Source organism: Mytilus californianus, unplaced genomic scaffold (assembly GCF_021869535.1).
Source record: "Mytilus californianus isolate M0D057914Y unplaced genomic scaffold, xbMytCali1.0.p SCAF_6, whole genome shotgun sequence".
Classification (NCBI taxonomy): Eukaryota; Metazoa; Mollusca; class Bivalvia; order Mytilida; family Mytilidae; genus Mytilus; species Mytilus californianus.
Genome location: NW_026262712.1, coordinates 43064575 through 43082680, shown reverse-complemented (window position 1 = coordinate 43082680; position 18106 = coordinate 43064575). Strand labels below are relative to the sequence as shown.

General features: G+C 32.4%; 1 protein-coding gene across 1 annotated transcript; it reads right to left on the bottom strand.

The window, feature by feature from the left end:
- Positions 1–1264: 1264 nt before the first annotated feature.
- On the bottom strand, positions 1265–17550 carry LOC127704518 (uncharacterized). Its single transcript, XM_052208609.1, has 9 exons — positions 17082–17550; positions 16252–16370; positions 15302–15556; positions 14245–14382; positions 11460–11859; positions 10182–10352; positions 9518–9602; positions 5963–6094; positions 1265–3919 (listed from the first exon to the last, which is right to left on the bottom strand). Exons 1-9 carry the CDS (start codon positions 17435–17437, stop codon positions 2999–3001), a joined length of 2577 nt encoding a protein of 858 aa, XP_052064569.1. The 5' UTR covers positions 17438–17550; the 3' UTR covers positions 1265–2998.
- Between the last annotated feature and the right edge of the window lie 556 nt (positions 17551–18106).

The following is an 18106-nucleotide window of genomic DNA, read 5'->3' as shown; positions in this document are numbered from 1 at the left end:
TGACGAAAGAAATTTAGAAATTTAGAGATGTCATTTTCAAATTGTTTATTTGAAGTATCCACGATTTTGCACACAACTTTGGTTCGTTTAAGGTAGAGAAGGACACTGTAGGCCAAAAAAATCTAGCCAATGAACTTTCTTAAATTTCCCATATATTGTTCATTGGGGTGTACCTAACAAAATATCAAAATTTGAGAATAGGTTTCCAGGCTATTTTAAGAAATATTCTTTGAAAAAGTTACCTCCCTTTGCAGTCCTAAAAATGTCATTTTTTGGCCATTTTTAAGCTATAAAGGTACCTGCCAAAAATGGCATATATATTTTTTTTTACTTTTTCTCAGAACAATATGATAAATGAATATTTTGAAATATTTTAGACATAATATTTAAAAAAAAAAAAATATTTTTTTCAAAATGGCTACCCTTTTTTGTAATATGCCTGTTGCCGTCTTGTGTAAAATTTTGCTAAAAAAATATTTTAAAAGTAAAAAAAAAAAAAATTGTGTCAATGAATTTTTTTTTTAAATTGGTATATAAAATACTTTATATCCATGCTACAAGTCATAAAAAAATAAAGATATGTTTCCAGGGAAAATAAAAAGTTACGGGGGTAGAATGACACCCTGTCACACTCCCTTTTATGCATATTTCATGAAAAATATCAAAATTTTTCACTTATTTTTTTAACTCTCTTAACTAAAGGTGGGATTATTTCTTAAATGAGCATTGGTTTTGCAGAATCCATGTCTTTGTAATATTATTTTATCCTTTCAATTAACCTTAAAATAAAACGACATTTTTCCTGTACATTTTTCAATACAGACGTTCCTAAAAACAGTCCCGCTGCAAATGTTTACACCTGTCCTAAGTCAGGAATCTGATGTACAGTAGTTGTCGTCTGTTTATGTAGTTCATACATGTTTCTCATTTCTCGTTTTTATATAGATTAGACCGTTGGTTTTCCCGTTTGAATGGTTTTACACTAGTAATTTTTGGGGCCCTTTATAGCTTGCTGTTCGGTGTGAGCCAATGCTCCGTGTTGAAGGCCGTACCTTGACCTATAATGGTTTACTTTTATAAATTGTAACTTGGATGGAGAGTTGTCTCATTGGCACTCATACCACATCTTCCTATATCTACATAGACTGAATAGTGTGATGTTTGATCTGAATGATTGTTGTGAAAGTCTTGGAAGTGTAAAAATCAACATACTCATTAATCACTGTTCATGATTATAATGATGCAGCAAAAAAGAATATATATATATATGTAAAATAAATTTTATTTTTACATCATTTTTTTTTATGTAATTACCATCCACATTCATAAATGTAAACAAAACTCAAGAGCAGACATTTTACAGACACCAATTGATTTTTATCTAGATGGACCATGTCTCAATGATATAAAACAAACCACTGTAATTATCAAAACATTATGATAATATAACATCAATTTACAAAAAATATCCAGAATGAGAATGTGGATGACACTTGCAAAAGTGTATATTCTCAAAAACAAAAAAATAAATATGGGGCAGATTCAGTTTCCAAGGGACTCACTGAAACGTTTAATTTGTCCAATTTCATGAAAACTACAATCTCTGAAAATATATTTGCGAGTGACTTGGTCCAGTTTATACACCAATAAATTCCTTTAAAAAAGTGTTTAATCATATTATTCTTTATTTTTTTACCAAAAAAATTATTTTTCCACACTCGTAATCATCATCATACGTCAATACATGTAGTATATGTGTGTCATTGAATTGGCCAGGCGTATGAATTTATTTGTTGGTTAACGCAAAAATATGTACTCCGTGTAATTTGTTATCTGATAAAAAAATAAACTACAAAAAGTCTTATTTTCATTCAAATGAATTTTTTGTGTTTGTATTCAATTTAAAGATTAATGCAAAGTGAAAATAAATAGTTTTAACATTGAGTCGGATTGTGTTACTATCGCCTCATTGATTACAAAAAGAAGTTCGGTCAACATCGTCTATTGAAAAATAAACAATTTCAAGAACAACTACCCGAGGTCCTCTTGACCAATTATATCAAAGTATTCCCTAATATGCAAATCATATAAGAAGCATGATAATATAACATCAATTTACAATACATATCCAGGATGAGAATGTGGATTAAACTTGCAAAAGTATATATTCTCAAAAATAAAAAATAAATATGGGGCAGATTCAGTTTCCAAGGGACTCACTGAAACGTTTGTCCAATTTCATGAAAACTGCAATCTCTGAAAAATATTCCATTAAAAAAACTTTATATAAAGCAATAGTCTTGCCCTTAGATCAGATTGCTACAACAAATCTTAGAAAAATGTGGAAAAAGGGGTGGGGTAGGGATGGGCAAGATGGTAAAACTTTGGAACTGATACATTACTATATTGTTACTTTTATTCAACCTTATGAGTCCCCTCATTTCTGATTTATGGCCTAGCCTAATGCTTCTTATGTTGGTTCATGTAAATGAAGTGAAGTTATCTCCCCTTTATTAATATTCAGTTGACTTGTATTGTGAAATAAGCACCTACTTTTGTATAAAAGTTCATAAAAATCTGTTGAAAAATTTGTCAATCAAAATAAAAATCTGTAAGAGAAATAATCCTTCAGGCTTCAGAAAGTTATCCACCAATATTGACTAATTGGAAAATATTTATATGTCATGTGATACTTATTGTTGCGTATCTGTCGAGGCAAACTTGGGTTATTGTACAAAATAGGAAACTGTGACAGATGTACATACAGAGTAATTACTAAAGGATGCTGCAATTTTATAACAGATCCCTAATTCTTATATATTTGAAGTGTAAGTACTCTTTGGTTACTCAAATTTTAGTAAAAACTTCAATTTATTCATAATCAACTTTTAGCAAGGGTTGTTTCAAAGGGTTAGATTTTTAGATAGGCAGAACCAATTTTTCTACTGAATTATAGCATATAAATATCAAATTTTCAGTCTTTAACCACATATACAGTCTATTCCTCTTTTTCAGAAAAAAACTTCTTGAACACATTTGCCGTTTTCCCTTTCAAACCATGTTCCTGCATGATGGATTTTACGCCATCTTCATTGTTTCTTTTGTAAGCAAGCTCCAAGTGATGAAGGCTGAGACCTGTGCAGGAAAGTTTCCTTGCAGTGTCTTTTGAAATAACTTTTTTAACAATGACACTAGAAAAACCCTCTACAATTGACAAATAATTAAACGGAAATAAATCCTTTGCAGAACATGTCTGTTTCAGTTTAAGATGGAACAGTTTGTATAAACTTCTTACATCCTCCTCAGAATTATGAGCATCATAAACAATCTCCAGAAACTTTTGAACTAATGTTTGTTGCTTATAATTTTGAACATCAGCTTTTGGTATTTCACGTTTTGCAATTTTCAAAGTGTCAATGCATCCATAAATAAGGTTATCAAAAGAACTCAGCAGATTAAACTCTTGCAACAAATTTCTTAGTACAGGTACATCATATGAATGGATGTTATGACCAACAAGCACAGGACGAGATTTTTTCTGTATCATTTCAATTAGTTGAAGTAAGGCTTTTCTTATACATACGCTTTCAACTGGAACACCATGGCAATACATTTGGTTTCTCTCAAAAGAGAAAGTAATGCCGGTAACATCACTGGCCTTTGATGAAATAGGTTGTCGTGGAGACACATAAAGATTTAGCATGTTGGTCCCATCATATGCTGATATTTGTGTTATATCAGAGGTTCTTGATAACCCAGTTGTTTCTAAATCAAACACGACATATTCGTCTATGCCTTCCAAAGAATATTTAGTTGGAATCTTTTCAATGTCTCTTACCGTCACATTTTCTTCAATTTGTGGTTGATATGTTTCTCCTTCTATAACTGCTGCTTTAATTTGTTGAAAAGTTTTCTTATGCTAAAAAAGACAAAAAGAAAATATTCAGAAAAATCTTTTGTTTATACCTTAATAATTTGATTTTGGATGTAACGCGTCTTCTGATTGGCTGACGTTGTTTTGTTTATCAGCTCATAGACATAATTTTGTCATGTGACCGTGACGTCATCAACGTTTTATCATGATTTACTCCGGTTTAAAATGGAATTTAGAACTAAATTATAAGAAATGACTGTAATATTTTTTCTGTCTATTCGAAATAACATAAAAAATGTGGTGCACACTTTAAAATAACCCGCTACACGGGTTATTCAGTGTGCACCACATTTTTGATGTTATTTCTTCATAGACAGAAAAAATATTACAGTCCTTCCTTAATTGTGTTGTTACATGTACATTGTAAAATAAAGGGAATATAACTCTTTATAACCATATTTTTCTTTTGAAATGTCATCATCTTGTTTTCTCTCTATTTTTGGCCAAATTGCAATTCATATTGTCTTCGGCAATTTATATTATAGTTTACCGATTTAACAATTTAACATAATTCATGTAAGTTTCACCATGTCCCTGTGCTTATTAATATGTTGGTCTTCTAGTCCAGTCAAACTAATTGCAACAGAAAATGTTTAAGTTCTAATCTATAGCATTAAGCCCTTAATATACACAGAAAAAAGTCCCATAAAATCTAACTTGAGGAAAACTCAAAATCAGCATTTTTTAAAATTTCCTATGGAAATTAGCATTGGAAGGGGAGATAACTCCGCAAAAATGAGTCTTCTTTTGTCAGTTTTTGGTTGATTTTTATTAAAATTTATGTAAAGGATGATACTTAGATGGGGTTATAAGTTTATGTTTGACTATATTATATAATCTTCTGCTCATGAAATGTACAAAACTGAAGTGTTATGGGTATTTTTATTTTTTTTGGTGCATTTTTCATTAAAGAAATTGCAAATTTGTTGCTTTGTGACCATTTTGAAAAAAAAATGTGAAAATTTGGTATTGTTTATATCTGTATATTATATTTGTTCAGCATCTACCTTGTTTAAAGAAAATTTTATCAACAAAAAGAAGAATGTATGCTTAATTATTTTTATCAAATTTGACATTCTTTACCTTGACATGTTGAAAAATTCAATAAATGGTCAACTAATGAATTATGAAATCTAGATTGTAGCTTGATAAAAGATATGAAAACACCTTTAGAGTTGTTTGTTATACTCTAAAGACGGCTAAAATATCAAGAATCAATACATTTTGTTGAATAGAAGCGGTAAAGTTATAATTTTTTATCAATTTTCATTGATATTTCTGCCTTTTTTGCAGAGTTATCTCCCTTTTCAATGCAAATCTCCATAGGAATTTTAAATCGTGATTTTTTTAGTCTTCCTTTAGTAAGATTTTATGGGACTTTTTTCTGTGTATATTTTGGGTATAATGCTGAAGATTAAAACTTAAAAATCTTCAGTTGCAATTACTTTAAGGTTAGGGTCAAATTTATGCTAGATTGACTGGACTATTCTGTATTTTTAAAGTTGTGGTGTAATTATTCTTGAGATAACTTCTCTTATATATGCCACATCATGCTTTCAATTGTAAGACAGTTGATACACTAAAATCTAAATAAGACACACACCACCTATTCTTGGCCCTCGTTCCTATCCACATTGAAATTTTCACTTCAAAACATTTCATGGAAGCGAGATCAATAGACCTGTATTTATACAGCAGAGGGTACTGCACTGGTTAATAGAATTTTGGATACACCTAACAAGGCACTTCATATCTGAGAAACAGGCTAAATATGCCTCCAATTTTAGAATTCAATCATATACTTCTGTATTATTAAAAATTATCACTAAATTGCAGTGAGGTGAGACTTATATATTTCTTCCTGTTGAGGCTTTAATGTGACTTTGAGATGAAGAACCTCAATAAAAGAGCTGTTCCTTTTCTTTTTGTGTGTTTTTTGTTGTACATGTACTGGATACCCCATATTTTTTGTTTTTTCTGTTATATGGCTGTCACTAAATTGACTAATTATATGCCATGAAGTTTTACCTTTCTTTTAAATCTGTCACGTTTGAAATGAACTGAGGAGCTATTCTTCTTTTGCCAGAGTCTCTTTCTGTCAAACCTCTGTCCAACTCTAACAGAAATTGTGCCTGGTGACAGCAATGCTTTCTTGTTAACCTAAAACAAGGTAAACTAGTGAGAAATGTTTTAGATGACAAAAATCATAAACCTTCCCTTTAAATTCTATATTCGACCTTTGGATAAGGTCACATGAAGGTCAACCACACACTGCTTTATATTCAAACAATTAAAAACCAAATTAACATCATTTATGGTGTGGACAAGTATTGCTGAGAAAAAGTTGATTAAAAAAACACAATTAAGTCCAATTTGAACTTGATCACCTTTGTAAGGTCATTCACCTTTGTATATAATTTGACAACAAGAGGCTGTCAGAGTGACAGCAAACCGGATTTTCCTGCAGAGGTCGAACCCTGAACAGTTGAGCAAGTATGGACACTACATTTAAGCTTAAAACAGCTCTGAATTTGGATTGTGATTGAATATTTGACACAGCATAGGTTTGTGACACAAAATGAATGTGGTTTAAGAACTGAAATACTTGAAATTGGACATTTAAATACCTATTATGGTCCAATAGCAAAAATCTAAGTACATATTAGAATCAGCATATCAAAGAACCCCAAGAATTCAATTTTTGATGAAATCAGACAAAAGTTTAATTTAAGACCCTTTGGACCTCAATGTGGACCAACTTGATAAAGGAGCCCACAATCCAAAATCTCTCAATACATGTTAGATTCAGCATTTCAAAGAACCCCATAAATAATTTTTTTGTTGAATCAAACAAAGTTTAATTTTGGACCCTGATTTGGACCAACTTGAAAACTGGGCCCAAAAATCTAATATTTCAATACAGGTTTAGATTCAGCATTTGAAAGTACCCTATATATATTTAATTTATGTTGAAATGAAACACAGGTTAATTTTATCCATAATATTTTCTGTGCAAAGGGAAATAACTCAAACTGGATAAATAGTTCTCTAAAATAAGATATGATGCAATTTTTCAAATTATAACCAATAATATGATAACAACAACCAGTGATGACTAAGTTCTCTAAAATTAGATATCATTTATCACTCAAACATTGCTAGAATCAGCATATCAAAGAACCAAAGAATTCAATTTTTGATGAAATTAATCAAAAGTGTAATTTAGGACCCTTTGGAACTCAATGTGGTATTATCTTATTAATAATGAAAAGAAATACAGGTTTAGATTAAGCATTTCAAAGAACCCTATATATATTCAATTTATGTTGAAATCAAACACAGTTTAATTTTGGACCCCAATTTGGACCAACTTGAAAACTAGGCCCAAAATCAGAAATCTAAATATATGTTTATTAATAGACAATATAAGCTTAGTTTTTAAAGGAGTTTACTCCATCAAAAAAAAAATATATATAGCATTCAGAAAATTAGTTTTTCCAGAATAACAAACAAACTTGCCACAAAATTCTACAAACAATTTACCAAAGAAAAGAAGAAAAAAATCCAAAATTTTATTTATCATTAATACAATTTCATTTCAAAATCTATAAAACTTATCAGTAACAAGAAATAATTGTAACAGAATGCTGTTACTAAGTCTCCCAAACAAAGCTCCAATAATTCGTCATTCCCATTGTCCCTTGACATTGGGCAATGTCCAGTACAAATTGGTTTATGATATGCATTAGTGACGCCTATGGATTGACCCTGTATGTCATTCAAATCTTCTTTATTTTTTATGGTTTAGGGGTGGAGATCCCGACCGTTTACAAGTTCATATATGGTTTAGGGGTAGGGATCTTGACCATTTACAAGTTCTTAAACAGGAGGGGGTGGGGTGACCCCAGGGGACTCGCCTTATATTTCATTTGATTTGTTTTATTGTCCCATTCAAGAATATATATGGTTTAGGGGTGGGGATCTCGACGGTTTACAAGTTCTTAAACAGGATGGGGTGGGGTGACCCCAGGGGACTCACCTTTTATTTCATTAGATTTGTTTTATTGTCCCATTCAAGAATATATATGGTTTAGGGGTGGGGATCTCGACTGTTTACAAGTTATCAAAAAGAAGGGGGGTGGGGGTGACCCCCATGGACTTCCCCTATATATCATTTGATTTGTTTTATTGTCCAATTCTAGAATATATATGGTTTAGGGGTAGGGATCTTGACCATTTACAAGTTCTTAAACAGGAGTGGGTGGGGGTGACCCCAGGGGACTCGCCTTATATTTCAATTGATTTGTTTTATTGTCCCATTCAAGAATATATATGGTTTCGGGGTGGGGATCTTGACCGTTTACAAGTTTTCAAAAAGAAGGGGGTGGGGGTTTCCGCATGGGGATCTTGACCGTTTACAAGTTTTCAAAAAGAAAGGGGGTGAGGGTTACCCCAGGGGATTTCATCTCAATTTCATTTGATTTGTTTTATTGTCCCATTCAAGAATATATATGGTTTAGGGGTGGGGATCTCGACTATTTACAAGTTATCAAAAAGAAGGGGGGTGGGGGTGACCCCCATGGACTTCCTCTATATATCATTTGATTTGTTTTATTTTCCCATTCAAGAATATATATGGTTTAGGGGTGGGGATCTCAACGGTTTACAAGTTCTTAAACAGGATGGGGTGGGGTGACCCCAGGGGACTCGCCTTTTATTTCATTTGATTTGTTTTATTGTCCCATACAAGAATATATATGGTTTAGGGGTGGGGATATCAACCGTTTACAAGATAAAAGCACATTTTCAAATTGAAGGGGGGTGGGGGTAAGAATATATATGGTTCAGGGATACTTAATTATCTACAAAATGTCTAATAATGAACAGTAAATTTCAAATTTCATTTATACAGTCCTACTAGTAAATTTCAAACTTTATATATACAGTCCTACAGATCTTATCAGGAAACAGAAAATTTTCAAATAAATCTGTCACTCCAATGATATTATATGTTAAGATATAACCCAGATCTAATTAATAATTAATAATGTAATTAACTTCAAAATGTCTAATAATATAGCTTATCATCATTACCACTTAGGAAATAGATAATTTTCGAATAAATCTGTCACTCCAATTTTTATTGTGAGATAAGACATTATGCTTAGTCATAAAAAAGATAACAAGAGTAAAATATTTGAAAATTCCACTTTTGGATTTTAAAAATGGCTAAAACACAAAGGAGATATACTTATATCTTGAAAACTGAACTAGACCTTCATTAAGTCCCAGGAAACAACATATTTAAATTTGAAAAAAATTTGTTAAAGCGTTTTCATGTTATTGTGCTGACACTGTTTGGCAGCCGCCCGTAGGACCGCCCAGCCGCCCGCCGTACATCACCATTTTAATAACCAATATTTCCTTCCAAAATCAGGTTAAAAATCACTGTGTCAGTTTTCAAATTATTGTTTAGAAACCTAAAATGACAGGTCACAAACATTATACTATGTTTATGTTACATGGGGTAAAATAAAACAGGAAATACACAGTATTTATAATATATAAGCTGTAACACAATACCTTGTTAACCCAGGTATAACCTTCATTCTTCTGAAGAACTGCAGCTGAAACTCTTGCTTTTAATGAGCTGGTTCCACCATATGATCTACAAAAAGAAATTTCACAGTTAATATTGTAAAGCAGCTGTCAGAAGATTAAACTAGCTAAAATTATTATAAAACTGTTTCAGGGGGAATAACTGTTCAAACATTTTTGAATTGTTCACTTTTGTTTCATAAGATCTCATATTAGTTTTTAAAATTTTGAAATTATATCTATAAAAGTTTTGGAGTTGAATCACAAAACCTTTGCCACCTGTCGTCTCCTAGGCCTGCCCCCCTCATATCAAAAATTTAATTTTATAAAGTGAAACTTAAATTCATGTTAAACTGTTTGCACTGTTGGTTATTTTTTGTTTATACAGTGATATCAAAATGAAGGATTGTTTTTTAAGAATATGCTAATGATCATAGTTTAAAAAAGAATTCTGCTAAGTCAGTTTTCAGAGAAAAAAATTCTGAAATAGTCAATTTTCTAATGACAGATAAACAGCAATCATCTCCCTTTGAAATTGAAAGAATTCTATTTTGTATTGCTATGTTTATATTCATTTTCTTTGTGTTTGATGTTGGAATCATTTTGGGATGTTACTGAAAGGTTATAATCAATGTTTTTAGTTACTGACCTATTTTTTGGAGCCTTGCTTGCAACTATATTGTTGAAGTTTTCATTGCTCTGTGTTGAGCCTAAATCTACAAGTTGGCTTGATCTTTTCTTGTAATTTTCTGTCACTGTCTCTAACTGCTTACGCAGGTTCTCATTTGTCAATGGTTCACCTTTTGGGAGATGTTTATATCTGAAATGATATCAAAGAAAATAGTTGAAATGTCATACATTATATGAATGTTGATTTATGGGAATGTTTCAAATTGATCTATACTGTACAATTTTATTTACCTGTCCATTTAGTTAAATAGCTTGCTTGAATATTCCTAAAGAGGCTGAACTGTGTTATTCATTATGTATTGTAATGCGTTTTTTTTTATAACAAGGATTTTGATTGGACAACATCACATATCTTCAGGGGGTAAAACTGATGATGTACCTGTTGGATGAAATTTTTTGCGCTGTGCCAGATGACATTTCCAAAATATAAAAACAACAAGAATGTGTCCCAAGTACATGGATGCCCCATCCGCACTATCATTTTCTATGTTCAGTGGACCGTGAAAATGGGACAAAATCTCTAATTTGGCATTAAAATTAGAAGGATCATATCATAGGGAACATGTGTACTAAGTTTCAAGTTGATTGGACTTCAACTTCATCAAAAACTACCTCAACCAAAAACTTTAACCTGAAGCGGGACAGCCGAACGGACGGACGAACGAACCGACATATGGACGAACGGACGCACAGACAGACCAGAAAACATAATGCCCATAAATGGGGCATAAAAATTTATTGAGAAAATAAGACTTGTGCATAACAATAACTGTGTTGTATTTGAATATTTGCTGATGGTTTTATCTTACATTTTTTAGTCACCCGAAAACTCATTTGGTGATAGTAACAGCACAGATGGAATAGTCCATTGGCAAGTACATTGTATTCAAATACAACACAATTATTGTTCAATTCCAGGAAAAAATGTTCTTCAATTAACCATTACAAGTCTTTTTATTGTCTGTAAATTATTTTGGTACTAATGATCCTATAATTGTATTTACCTGGAGAAAAACCTTTTGTTTTTGTTTGTTTTATAGAATGAGAGGATGTACTTGTTTTATTGTATATTGTTTTTTTTCTGCATTTATATGACAAAACTGGTTGTCAGCATTTAAAATAGCAATAACAGCTCCCAAACTTAACTTTTGTTCTGGCATATATCACTCATAATAAAAATATAAAAAAAACGTTCATATATATATATAACATCCTTCAAATTTAAAAAAATTCAAACCTGTATGTTGATGGTTGCTTGGAATATGTGCACCAATCCCCAGAACAGCCTGAATGGTCTCCAAAGAGGTGTGGAACTATACTGTCTAATCTTTCACAAAGTTCATCCTCCTTTGACTGTTTTGAACTTATAGCATACATATAGCATCTAAGTATGTAAGGAATAACTCCTTTCCCCTTCAGCTCTCTGTACTTATTTGCTGCTGCATACAGTTGTTTCGACAGATTTTTCTTGACATGGTTCTTGTCGTCTCTTTTTTTAATTTTTTCAAATTTTTGCTTCAGCCTTGATGTTGTTGTAGAGTCATTATCTGCGTGAATAATGCCAACTGTGCACCCTCTGTCGTCCATCCTTGTAACCATGGATAAAGCCATGTCAGGCTCCATGCCTTTACTTGACCCTGTAACAAAAAAGGACATTGTAATTAATACAATTAATTATGTGAGAACTGTTTTGGATGACTGAAACATATTTCATCTCCCTTCTTATAACTAACACAAGAGTGCACACACTGAAATGTCTCGCCTTCTTTACTAATCATTGATATTATGTTGATAGTCCTAAATATAAAGCTTTATTACAACTGTCACATAAACTTAACATTAACCAAGTAAACTAAACATTGACCAATGAACCATGAAAATGAGGTCAAGGTCAGATGAACCATGCTAGGCAGGCATGTACAGCTAACAGTTCTTCCATACAACAAATATAGTTGACCTATTGCTTATAGTTTAAGAAAAACAGACCAAAACACAAAAACTTAACACTGAGCAATGAACCTTGAAAATGAGGTCAAGGTCAAATAAAACCTGCGTGACTGCCAAATAGATCATAAAATATTTCCATACACCAAATATAGTTGAACTATTGCATATAGTATTAGAAAAAAAGACCAAAACTCAAAAAACTTAACTTTGACCACTGACCATGAAAATGAGGTCAAGGTCAGATGACACCTGCCCGCTAGACATGTACACCTTACAATCATTCCATACACCAAATATAGTAGACCTATGGCATACAGTATAAGAAAAACAGACCAAAACACAAAAACTTAACTAAAACCACTGAACCATGAAAATGAGGTCAAGGTCAGATGACACCTGCCAGTTGGACATGTACACCTTACAGTCCTTCCATACACCGAATATACTAGACCTATTGCTTATAGTATCTGAGATATGGACTTGACCACCAAAACTTAACCTTGTTCATTGATCCATGAAATGAGGTCGAGGTCAAGTGAAAACTGTCTGACGGGCATGAGGACCTTGCAAGGTACGCACATACCAAATGTAGTTGAACTATTGCATATAGTATAAGATAAAAAGACCAAAACTCAAAAACATAACTTTGACCACTGAACCATGAAAATGAGGTCAAGGTCAGATGACACCTGCCCGCTAGACATGTACACCTTACTATCATTCCATACACCAAATATAGTAGACCTATGGCATACAGTATAAGAAAAACAGACCAAAACACAAAAATTTAACTATAACCACTGAACCATGAAAATGAGGTCAAGGTCAGATGACACCTGCCAGTTGGACATGTACACCTTACAGTCCTTCCATACACCGAATATACTAGACCTATTGCTTATAGTATCTGAGCTATGGACTTGACCACCAAAACTTAACCTTGTTTACTGATCCATGAAATGAGGTCGAGGTCAAGTGAAAACTGGCTGACGGGCATGAGGATCTTGCAAGGTACGCACATACCAAATATAGTTATCCTATTACTTATAATAAGAGAGAATCTAACATTACAAAAAATCTTAACTTTTTTTTCAAGTAGTCAACCATGAAAATGAGGTCAAGGACATTGGACATGTGACTGACGGAAACTTCGTAACATAAGGCATCCATATACAAAGTATGAAGCATCCAGACCTTCCACCTTCTAAAATATAAAGCTTTTAAGAAGTTAGCTAACGCCACCGCCGCCGGATCACTATCCCTATGTCGAGCTTTCTGCGACAAAAGTCGCAGGCTCGACAAAAACTAAATTATTTGACATTGTAGTCTTAAGAATAAGGTAATTTAAAGGTCATGGTGGTACACAACACACATACTTGATTTGTAAGTGCATAGCCATAAGGCGGTGTTATGACTATGCAATCATAAACCAAATATCATTGTCCTTTTTTCAAGGACCAAAACAAAAAGTTATGTTTTTGTAACTGTAATAATTAAAACTAGACTCATTGAGATGGAAGCCATCTCTGTGGGCCTCGCTGTGAATAATGTGTGGAAATTTGTTTGTATCTTTACCATTATGGTCATGTGATAGTCAACAGAACCAAAGTTTTTTTACCTTGACCTTTGACCTAGGAAGTTGTACATACATAAAGACACACCCTCTGGTGTTGGTTAATATACATGTTAAGTATAAACTTTGAAATCATAATGGTTCTGAAGATATAGAGCAGACACAATCTTCACCATAGGACATGGGTTGTCAACTGAAACCCAAGTATGAAATCATAATGATTTTCTAGATATAGAGGGGACACAACTTGTTACAGACGGACAGACTGGTCACTATAGGGCAACCTCCATTCGGAAAGATTGCTATAAAAAATTATTTGCTACAAATGTATGTGCTAGCTATAGTTACAACTTGTGATATTCTTATTGTTGTCTGGATAACTAATTTGCATAAACTAAAACAGATTGTGGATATGGTGACGTTTTCACAGAAGGCTGGATTAACCTTAAATCTTTGGATTTTGCTGGAAAAAAACGTTTTAAAAAAATTGTTGTTTGTGTACCTTGCCAATTACTGTTGCATTGATGATTTGGAATTGTTTCCTTTCTTCCCAAATGATGCTGGCATATACTGCAAAGTTTAGTTCTTATATCATAGTCTAGAATTTTCCCTGTCTTTACACCAACTAGACTGGAATGTCCTGAAATATACGAAGTCCGTGTCCTTTTTAGTCACATAAGAAAAGGTCAAAAACAGTTTCTGATAATTATATTCAAAATAGAAAAAAAAGGATAATGTTTGCAAATATAACTTAAAAGGTTTATCTATATGACACAGATGTAAATGTGAGTTTTGCTTAGCTTTTTTTGCTGTTTAGCCATAAGTTACAAATAAACCTAAAAATTCAAATGTCAGGTATCTGTTCCAATATCACAATCTACCTTATTACCAAATTTCATTGAAATAAATTAGTAGCTGAGAAATGGACCTTTAATTAGGCCATTAGTTTTCTTGTTTGAATTGTTTTACATTGTCCTTTCTGGGCCCTAAATAGCTGACAATGCGGTATGGACTTTACTCATTGTTGAAGGCTGTACAGTGACCTATAGTTGTTAATTTCTGTGTCATTTGGTCTCTTGTGGAGAGTTGTCTCATTGGCAATCATTATGAATCATACCACATCTTCTTTTTTATACTCAACACATTACTGTAGGGTAGAATGGCCTACTTTTTAGTGAACCCCAATGTGCAGTACTACTAGTTATTCATATGGTATATCTATTGATCAAATATCATTGGTCTACCATGTACAGTAGGTGAGATATGGACTTAAACATAAAAACTTAACTAAAATTGGGAGGAAAGGACAGATATACAGAGGGACAAGGGTAAACCTAAATGTACCTATGATTTTCATAGTTGGAACCTAAATAGTTATTTTGGACGAGTTTATTGATGTGTAAACCTGACAGAATTAAAGACTAACATGCATATTTTAATTTTTACATAAAGTCCTTCTGACTTGATTCAGTTTATATGCAATTCGGTAACCTAGTGAGCACACATCAATAAACTCCTCCACTTTTATTTCTATAATATTACTGATGTTGACATGATACCTGTGTTACTGTTATATTGCCAACCAGAGCCTCTTGTTTGCCAGCCAGCATCAAAACTGCATTCTAATTCATCACTTGGGGAAATAGCTTTTTCTTCTGCACTAGCAGTTTTACAGGAATCAGATGCCTCATCCATAAGTGACAATGCTATACATTTCTCCTTCTTTTTCAGTGTCTTGGGATCAGGTGGGGGTATGTTACATGTGCTGAGAAAATTCACAACATGATCAGGACCCATTCCAGAGTGCATCATTGCTGAAATCATTATGATTTACTATGATTATCAATTTTTACCACCTACATACTGCATATATATATATCTTTATCAATTAAATTAATTACAATTCAATAATAGAGCTCAGGTGACAATTGATAAAGCTACAACCTAGTGAGCTCACAAAATTCAATGTCAAAGTTCATTATGACATTTTTAATATTCAAGCAGAAATACATAGAAATTATAACTTCCTAGCTTACTTAAATCAATTTAAGGCCATCTTTAATAAATTATTGCTTTGCTGTTTACCAACTAGTGTGGGTATAAAGATAAGATTTTTTTTTCTTTTCTGAATGATGCTTAAAACCCTCTTAATTCAAAATAGTGTTATAAAAAAATAGAATAAAAATTTTCATCCCAGGAAATGAGAAAATCTTTTTCTTAGTTTACTTAGGCAAGTTTTAAATTAGAAAGAACAATATATACATCCCCTGCAGTGATTTGTAATAGCTACGCTGTAAGCCATAGACATATTAGCAATCCTTGGTGTAAGCAACACTGTAAATAATAAATTACACTACATAGTACACAAATTTGAACACCCCATACCCATGTCATGAGTTTGAAAGAAACTACTTTAAAAAACATTAAACGTGTCAGAATGATAAATAAAATAGAATTAATAATCTAACTTTCCTACTTTTTTTCTTATAATAAAGCTTTTTGCACATACCAAGAGCAACTTTTGAGTTGATATCAAATGCTCCTTTTTCATTCCGCTTGCCTGTAGATACCAGTTTCATACCAGAGCATATCTGACATACCACCTCCAAAAGACTTCCTAAGCCGTACCTGTAAGATAAAAATTTAATATACTGAAAGGTAGCTGATATCATTTTGTTTTATCGTGAGGCCAAACTTAAAATATATGTTGTTTCCCCTTTTTAGACCCAAATTTTATATAGTGGGTAAGTACTGGGTAGGTACATGTACAAAAATGTACCTGAAGGTTCATGTAGGAAAAATATCTTATTTAACATTTATGAAAGGAAATTTACAAAAATGTCATGAAATTTATATTTTTTATTATTTATCAAGAGACTTGAAAGAAAACAACTACATTTTGTATTTCTATTTAGAATGTCAAAACAAAACTTTTTGAGTAGGGACATTTTTCTTGTGTAGGTTGCATTATATAATGGAAGGGAAAAGAAACAAAATTCAATTTATATAAGATGTGGTATGATTTCCAATGAGACAACTCTCTAAACAAATCTCAACAAGAGACCAAATGACACAGAATTTAACAACTATCGGTGAGTCAGGGCCTACAAAAATGAGTAAAACCCATATCGCATAGTGAGCTAAAATGTATAATAGGCAAAGAAACAATCGCTGTCCTGTTAGTATTGATTTCCTACAAGGGTTTGGATTGAGAGAAAAATTGTAAAGATATCTGCCAGCAGGACATATTTGAAAGTGAATTGCAATCATATTCCTACAAACTTCACATGGTTTTGATAGTTTGTAAAAAATGAAGGGGTGCTAAAAATTATTGTTTACCTCATTTCACCTACTATATCCTTCAGATAGAGTGGGGTGTTGCATCTGTTGCAGAAGAGTTGTTCCGCTAGCACTTCCAACTCAACAACCCTCCTGCCTTCATTCCATAAGATGTTTTTACTGTGTCCGATATCAGTTGAAACAGTAACATTGGAGGCTATGTTCTCAACTGATACCGGTGTCTCTTGAATCATTGTCGGTTCTAATGGCAATTCTCCCCTCGTACCGTAATCATGGTCTCCCCATTGAGTAAATTTATCTCTCTCGTTCAAAGTGTTCATCCTTTTAGATTTTTTGAATCTGTCGTTCTTAATAAACCGACCGCGAACACGAAGGCGGTCGCAGTCGTCTGCCATTTTCTTTGTTTACCTTGTCTACCGATTGCGTAAAAAAAGAATCGGAACCGATTTTAATTACGCAAAATGCACGTGCTATAATAGGTCATGTGATACCCGTCCGTCTCTACCTTAATTTAACTTTACCTGAAAATCGAAAAAATAATACATTTATCTCTTTTATTTTCTAAAATATCACTGATTAAATTATTTCAAAGTAGGTGAAAATTTGTTTAAAAGCACACGAAATTGGCGAAAAAGCATTCTATATATTTGTCTTCAAATCAAAAGAATTGTCTTCAAAAGGGCACAACGAACCATTGTAGGTAAAAAAAATCAGATGTATATTTATTCAATTAAAAGACTCATTGCTATTGTATGAATATTACATTTATCTAAAACATTACTACACCTTTATAGTAATACATGGAACTTTTCAAACTAGCAATGATTTAAAATGGATAAAAATAAAATACATGAGCAAAAATTAATAAAATAAAAACTGCATTTTTAGGATCAAGATACAGGTTTTCAGTATTTGTAAATTATATTGAGCATATTTGTGAACAAAGTACATAATTTTGGTAAAACATGTTTAGTAGATAACATTATTCAAATCAGTTCAAGATATCGAATGGAACAATTTTATTTTTGTGTGTCTGCATCAAGTTCTACTTCATTATTTAAGTC

Bases quoted from the DNA above. Each gene is read 5' to 3' on its own strand.
- LOC127704518 (XM_052208609.1), bottom strand. From the start codon at position 17,437: ATGGCAGACGACTGCGACCGCCTTCGTGTTCGCGGTCGGTTTATTAAG. The intron at 16,371-17,081 runs GTAAACAATAAT...TTTATCTTACAG, and splicing joins GATATAGTAGGTGAAATGAG to GTACGGCTTAGGAAGTCTTT. The intron at 6,095-9,517 runs GTATTGTGTTAC...ACCTTGTTTTAG, and splicing joins GTTATACCTGGGTTAACAAG to GTTAACAAGAAAGCATTGCT.